The 7,747-nt window shown below is 49.4% G+C and overlaps 1 protein-coding gene across 1 annotated transcript in view; it reads left to right on the top strand.

Moving 5' to 3' along the window:
- Positions 1 to 1,268: 1,268 nt before the first annotated feature.
- The window catches only part of SNUPN (snurportin 1), a 26,869-nt gene continuing 20,390 nt past the window's right edge, over positions 1,269 to 7,747 (top strand). Inside the window, exons 1-4 of the mRNA XM_015424784.1 lie at positions 1,269 to 1,380; positions 5,027 to 5,189; positions 6,915 to 7,068; positions 7,137 to 7,241. Of these exons, the coding sequence (XP_015280270.1) occupies positions 5,032 to 5,189; positions 6,915 to 7,068; positions 7,137 to 7,241 (417 nt within the window). The 5' untranslated portion in view covers positions 1,269 to 1,380; positions 5,027 to 5,031. The remainder of the gene's footprint in view (positions 1,381 to 5,026; positions 5,190 to 6,914; positions 7,069 to 7,136; positions 7,242 to 7,747) is intronic.

Below are 7,747 nucleotides of genomic sequence, written 5' to 3'. Positions count from 1 at the left end.
GCGTTGGAAGAGAATTTCACGCGAAGTTCCAGGGTCGGATTGGGACCCTACTGGACGCCTGGACCCAAGACTGGGCAATGGGCGCGATCCCAGGGGTGGCCGCTAGGTGGCGGCAGCGGGCTAGCCTACAGCCCTCTGCCGGCGTCGTTGTTGAGGTTCGAACCCAGCTCCGTAGGTGGCGTTGCTTTCCCCTTTCCTACCTGCCGCCGAGAATACCACTTCACCCATCCGATGAAGCAGGCTCTGTCAGAATATGCTAGGTTGCTGTCCAATGCACACGTACATGGGTGTAAACCAGTGTTCCCTCTAAGCCGAGTTGGTGTGAGTTAGCTCACTGTTTTTTCAGCTCACACATTGTTTGTTTTCGCTCAGGAAAGGTGGCTCCAGAGCAAACGGATGTATGCAGTAGCCAAATCACTCACTCACAACTTTAATGCCGGTAGCTCACAAAGTAGAATTTTTGCTCACATGACTCCACAGCTTAGAGGGAGCATTGGTGTAAACTGCAGTTGCCAACTTCCAGGTGGCTGGGTGGAGCTCTCCCGGAATTGCAACTGGTTTCCAGACTACAGAGAGGGATCGGTTCCCCTGGAGAAAATGGCTGCTTTGGACGGTGGACTCTCTGACATGGTACCCTGCTGAGGTCCCTCTCATCCGTAAACCCCACCTCCCCCAGGCTCCATCCCCCGCAAATCTCCAGGTATTTCGAAACCCAGACCTGGCAGTTCTAAGCCCCACTGAATAAAGGGGAAACAGTTCCTGAAATTCTGAATCATGCAAAGGATTGCAAAGTGGCGTGTGTGTGTTTCTTTATACCTTGGCTGCCTAGCCTACCTCGCAGGGTTGATGTGAAAAGGAGAAAGAGGAAGCCGCGAACGCCCTCTGGAGGAAGGAAGGGATAAAAGTATGCCTAACGGGAGACGAAACAGCTGGTGGCGCCCAGATCGTGGGCTCGGGAGCTGCCGGGTGTGGCCCACGTTGGGTCTGGCATGATTGTCTGGCAACACGGGAACTCCTGATTCCCACGTTCTTCCAGGTCTGGGGCTGCAATTGCAGCCACCTGAATTTGCAACTCCCCTTCCCCCTCCCCCTCGTCCCTCTCCTTTGCAAACCGCACATAAACTTCCAGCCCGGGCCGGGCAAGCTCCCGTTTGTTAGAACGACACAACGCGCATGCGTCGAATAGAAACGCCGCCAGCTAGGAAAGGGTGGCAAGGAAGCAGGGGATGGCCCCGCCCCTCAACGTCAGACGGAGCGACGAACGACGGCGAAGACGCCGATTGGCTGCCGCGCGACGGCGGCGCGTTAGGGCCTTGTTGGCGCCGAGTTGGGCTTCTGAGTTGGCCGGTTCGAGTCCCTCGTGGGGCAGCAGGTTCCGTGGTAAGTGGGGTGGGGATATGGTTCCCATTTGTCTGTTGGCTTTATTTTCCATTCCCCTGCTGCGGTGTTCCCGTTCAGCTAAAGCATTAATATGTCGTGTCGTGAATGCGCGGAGTATAGTGACTATATTGGTGTTTTATCCCTGGGTGGGCTCTGAGGCTTTGCGGTTTCCAACCTCCAGGTGGGTCCTGGAGGCTTCCCAGAATTACAGCAGTTCCCTTGGAGGACATGGCAGCTTCAGAGAGTAGAGCCAGGGTTGCCATCTACAGTATTGGAAGTTTTGGGGAGGGACCTCAGCAGGGTCTAATGCCATAGAGTCCACGGTCCAAAGTAGAGATGTGATAGGCCCGGGGGGGGGGGGGGGCGGGAAAAGCGAGGGAAAAAAGGGTTTTTTTTCCTGAAGGGTTTTTTTTTTGTTTTTTTTCTGAAAAAATTGATGAAAAGAAAAGAAAATTGATTATGGAACGTTTTCTTTTAACACGATGAATAAAATGTTTTAGGACAAGGTGTTCAGATATTTTCCAAATCATTTCTAAAACAATATGTATGGTATCAGATTGATCTCATTTCTGTGCACTGAGGACAAGCAAGTCCTAGGTGACAAACTGAACTCTCCCACGCAAGAACAAGATGCATTTCTTTCTTTAGGAGGTGCTGCTGTCACAAGAAAAGAAAAAGGTTTTGTTTTTGCATGTGGGTGGGCATTCTGTTTGTAATAATTTTTTGGATACACTATATTTTTAATATGCTGGTTGTGATAATTTCATGCCGAGTAAAAATGTCCGTAGTCCTATTTTATGTTCATAAAGTAACAGAATGACTTTCAATCTGGAAAAGAAAAAGGAAGTTCTAATGTAACATTTTTTTCGATTTTTCCGAAAATTTCAATTTTTTTCCAGAAAAAACCCAGGGTTTTTCCTGAGCGTCAGGATTTCTGGAAATTTTACATCTCTAGTCCAAAGCATCCCTTTTCTCCAGGGGGGCTGATATCTTGTTGTCTGGAGATCAGTTGGGATTCCAGGGTATCCCCAGGCCCCACCTGGAGGATGGCAACCCATAGGAAACGCAAAACTGCTGACGTCACAGCATCCCTTTCCAAACCACCAAACTCCCTCTCCAAACCATGACCTTCCCAAACTCCATCCTCAAGTCTCCCAAAATTCCCCAGCCTGGAGCTGGCAATCTTAAGAGTAGTGGAAGATGTAGTAAGATTTCCACTACTTCTGGGATTCCACCTTGAAATACGAAAACATGCAACAACAGTTGCTTCTGGGGACAGCAAGGAGCTGTTCCAGTTGGCAGCAGAGGAGAGGACCCGGAGCAACGGGTTTAAGTTACATGCAGAAAGGTACCGGCTGGATATTAGGGGAAACTCTTTCACGGTCAGGGTTGTTCAAAGGTGGAATCAGCTGCCAAGGGAGGTGGTGAGCTCCCCTTCACTTGCAGCTTTCAAGAAGAGGTTGGACGAATATTTGCCAGGGATGCTTTAGGCGGGTCCTGCATTGGGCAGGGGGTTGGACGAGATGGTATGTATGGCCCTTTCCAACTCTTTGATTCTATGCTCAGAGCATATTCTCTCTCTTCCTTGCACGAACAAGGGTTTCCTGCCCCTTGAGTGATGTATTTGGTAGTGGTGGAAAGTGCCCTCAAGTTAAAATCAGCTTACGGTGGCCGCATAAGTTTTCCAAGAGCCAGTTTGGTGTAGTGGTTAAGTGTGCGGACTCTAATCTGGGAGAACCGGGTTTGATTCCCCACTCCTCCACTTGCACCTGCTGATGTGACCTTGGGTCAGTCACAAGCTCTGGCACAGCTGTCCTTGAAAAAGAGCAGTTTGTGTCAGAGTTCTCTCAGCCCCACCCACCTCACAGGGTGTCTGTTGTGGGGAAGGGAAGGGAAAGGAGTTTGTAAGCCACTCTGAGACTCCAAGTGAAGGGTGGGGTATAAATCCAATATCTTCTTCTTCTCTTACTTTATTTACACAGGGTGGATGTTTGTATCCCTTTTTTTCTTTGAGAGGTGTACAACAAAATTAGAAGTTAAAACAAAACTAAAAATAAAATGAAGTTTGGGGGAAACAAAGACAAAGGAAGAAGAAGGGTTGGTTTTTATACCCCGCTTTCCACTACCCGAAGAAGTCTCAGAGCGGCTTACAATTGCCTTCCCTTCCTCTCCCCACAACAGACACCCTGTGAGATAGGTGGGGCTGAGAGAGCTCTGAGAGAACTGCTCTTGAGAGAATAGCTTGTCAAGAACTGTGACTGGCCCAAGGTCACCCAGCTGGCTGCATGTGGAGGGGTGGGGAATCAAACCCGGTTCCCTGGATTAGAGTACACTGTTCTTAACCACTACACCAAGCTTTAATGTATTCTTAGGGGCATCAGAGGTCTACAACCTGCTTTGTAAGATGCACCTATGAACCCCATGAAAGTTGACGCCAAGCGAAGACTGGGCTGTCTGGGTGAGGGCACTTCTCTCTCTTATATCCCAAGCCTGTTTAGATCTAGTTTTGCTTTCTAGAGCAGCGGAGAACCCAGTATTCGGACAGCGCTGGCTCTTCGGTTTGAAAACAGGAGATAAGCACCGCAACCCTAGAGTCAGGTTCAACTGGCTTTTGAGCAAGGGAAACATTTACCTATAGTTATGTAAAGGTAAAGGTTCCCTTGCTCGAAAGCCAGTCGACTCCGACTCTAGGGTTGCGGTCCTCATCTCCGTTTCAAAGCCGAAGAGCCAGCGCTGTCCGAAGATGTTTCCGTGGTCATGTGGCCGGCATGACTAAACACCAAGGCGCACAGAACGCTGTTACCTTCCCACCAAAGTGGTACCTATTTATCTACTTGCAGTTTCTTGCTTTCAAACTGCTAGGTTGGTAAAAACAATTAAAAAGTGAGTGGGAGTGTCAGACGAAATGGAAAAGAACAACAACATAAGAAAGTACGTCCCATAAACTGGATATCCCTGATGAGAAAACGGCAGTCCAAGAAGTTGGATTAGAAAGACTAGAATGAAGTAGGATGAGAAAGACTATGAGAAAGAGTAGAATAAATGGCAATAGGGTATTTCCGGTAAACGATGCAGTCGGTGTAAACGGGGAGGAAAGGAAACGACTAAAAAAAATTCAGAACCGATTAAAATCAGAACTCTCTTATCTTTCAAGAAAGCGCCCTTCCTGCAGAATTCTGTGCAAATGTTCTCACGAAATAGGGATGCCAGCCTCCAGGTGGGACCTGGAGATCCCCTGGAATTACAGCTTATCTCCAGACTACAGAGATCAGTTCCCCTGGAGAAAGTGGATGCTTTGGCCTGTAGCCTCTGTGGCATTGTACTTCACTGAGATCCCTGTCCTCCCCGGGCTCCATCCCCAAATCTCCAGGAGTTTCCCAACCTGGATCTCGCAATCCCATCCCTGGCCGGTGTCCAGTAAAAACATTATCCCACAAACATTGTGGGATGGAGCGAAACTCTTACTTTTTGCAAAGCGTGTTGTTCGCACGTGATCCTGATGAGGAACGGTGCGGGGTCCGAAGGAGGCAGGCTTCCCTAGGCTGGCCGGCTGCTTTTGTCTTTTGGTATATGAGGACCAAGCGGAAGGAGACGCGTTCCGACTCCACTGAGTCATTTATTCCTGTATCTTTTCTTCCCCCGGCAGGCGAAATGGAGGAGCTAAGCCAAGCTCTGGCCTGCAACTTCAGCGTGTCTCAGGACCTCAATAGCACGGTGGCCCCCCACCCCCGCCTGGGGCAGTACAAGGCCAAGTACAGCTCCTTGGAGCAGGCCGAGAGAAGGCGCCGCCTCCTGGAACTTCAGAAAACGTAAGCACTGGCTCTGGAAGGTTAGGATTGTGCCTGGAGCGACAAACGTTGCATAGGGTTGCGAGACCCTCCAGTGGGGCCTTGGTTCGTCTGTCAGCTGGCCTCTACTTTTCTCTTCTTCTCTCTTCTCCAATGTATTCTCTCTTCTTCTCTCTACTTCTTCTTTCTTCTTCTCTTCTCCTTCTGTCTTCTCTTTTCTCCGTCTCTCTTCTTTTCTTTTGGTGTAGTGGTTAAGTGCGTGGACTGTAATCTGGGAGAACTGGGTTTGATTCCCTACTCCACTTGCACCTGGCTGGATGACCTTGGGCAAGCCATAGTTCTGATAAGAGCTGTTCTTGAAAAAGAGCAGTTTCTGTCAAGAGCTCTCTCAGCCCCACCTACCTCACAGGGTGTCTGTTGAGAGGAAGAGAAACGAGTTTGTAAGCCGCTCTGGGACACCTTTGGGTAGTGAAGGGCGGGATATAAATCCAATCTCTTCTTCTCTCTACTTCCTTCTTTTTCTCTCTTCTCTGTCCTCTCCTCCTCTCTTCTCTTTCTTGTCTCATCTTCTTCTTCTTCATGTCTACATAACATCTGATGTGACCCAGAAGTGATGTCATCACCTTTGGTAACATTGGGGCGACACTCTAGTATTTGGGGGGGGGAACTCTATGGTAGAAGCCAAATATACCATTGAGTTTTTGCCCAAATAACAGACTATTGCCCCCAACGACACTACATGATGGTGTCACTTCCGGGTCACGTCGGAAATGATGTAGACGTGTCATTACTACATCTGCTGGGCCTCCCTCCCAGTCCTGGCAAGTCCCCCATCCCTCGCCAATTGCCCGGTGGAACCTGGCAACCCTAACGTTGCATCTTGTATGAAATTGCACATGCCGGGGTCATGGTGGATCCCTGGGACGGGCACGGTAATGGTGCATGCTAAATAATATTTCATAATACTAACGATTAATTAATCTTTTAAGTGGCCCTGGAGGTGAGTTGCGTTAGGGGCATTTTCCCCTTTCAGTGCTGAGCTGAGATCAGGCAGGGGCCGTGGCTCAGTGGCAGGACATCTGCTTGGCATGCGGAAGGTCCCAGGTTCAATCCCCCGGCATCTTCCGTTAAAAGGACCAGGCAGTAGGTGATGGGAAAGACCTCGATCTGGGACCCTGGAAGAGCATCTGCTTGGCATGCAGAAGGTCCTAGGTTCAATCCCCGGCATCTCCAGTTAAAAGGACCAGGCAGGAGGGGATGGGAAAAAACCTTGATCTGGGACCCTGGAAGAGCATCTACTTTTCTTGCGGAAGGTCCCAGTTTCAATTCCTGGCATCTCCAGTAAAAAGGACTTTCTGCTCTACCATCTGCAGTTCTAGATGGTAAATAGCTCAAACTTCCAAGGGAGGAAAGATTTTGTCCTTGTAACGGAGGTGAGATAGAGACGTTGGCACACGTTTTTCTCCGATGCTCCTTTTTTAATATTTGCACCGTTTTTATCCTTCCGCTACTCAAACATTGTTCAGTTACAGCTGAATCCGGGATTATTAATATGGTTTTTTTCTGACACAAATACAGAGATTACCCGCAAAGTTGCCACATTTTGATCTCAGGCAATTAGATTGCACTCAATTCTGATCTCTCATGTTGAGGCAATAGATTGTAATTTTAATTAATGTATGTACATGATGCCCTTTCTGAGGGAGAGAAACCCCTTTTGGTCTTTTTGTTTCTTCTGCTCCAAAGCAAGCGATTGGATTACGTGAACCACGCAAGGAGATTGGCAGAGGATGACTGGACGGGGATGGATGGAAAGGAGGAAGAGGAGGCGGCCGAGGAGGACGTCGAAGGCATGGAGGTCGAAGTGAGGAAGAAGCTGCCAAAGCGTTACGCCAACCAGGTAAGTAGTCAGGGAAGGGGAGCGGCGGTGCTCAGAGGGCCCCAGGATTTTCTTTCCCTCTCTTCTAGCTGATGCTGTCCGAATGGCTGATCGACGTCCCTCCGGATCTGGCGCAACAGTGGATCCTGGTGGTCTGCCCTGTGGGGAAGAGAGCCCTTGTCGTGGCCTCAAGGGTAAGAGAGATTGCGGCTTCTTTCCACAGCGAGTGATTGAAATGTGGAATTTGCTGCCACAGGAATAAGAGGGGGATTAGATCCACAGAGGACAGGTCTGTCAGTGACTACTAGTCGTGGGACTGAAGGGAGCCTCCACATTCAGAGGAACGAAACCTCTGAATCGCAGAGCCAGGGGGCAACGTCAGGGGAAGGTCTCAGCCTCTGTGTCCTGCTGTTGGCCCTCCAGAGGAACTGGTTGGCCACCGTGTAAGTGAGGATCAATCTTCCCTCTAAGCTGCACAGTCTTGTGAGCAAAAATTCTACTTTGTGAGCTGCTGGCATTAAAGTTGTGAGGGAGCAATATGGTTACTGCATAAATTAGTTTTCTCTGGAGCCCTCCTCCCTGAGCGAAGGCAAAAATGTGAGAGCCGGAGGCTAAAAAATTGTGAACTAGCTCACACTAACTCAGCTTAGAGGGAACACTGGTCAGGATGCTGGGCTAGAGGGACCCTCACTGGTCTGAT

This window comes from Gekko japonicus, unplaced genomic scaffold (assembly GCF_001447785.1).
Source record: "Gekko japonicus isolate JY-2015 unplaced genomic scaffold, Gekko_japonicus_V1.1 scaffold892, whole genome shotgun sequence".
NCBI lineage: Eukaryota > Metazoa > Chordata > Lepidosauria > Squamata > Gekkonidae > Gekko > Gekko japonicus.
The sequence above is the reverse complement of the archived record's forward strand: the minus strand, read 5'-3'. Positions and strand labels throughout refer to the sequence as shown.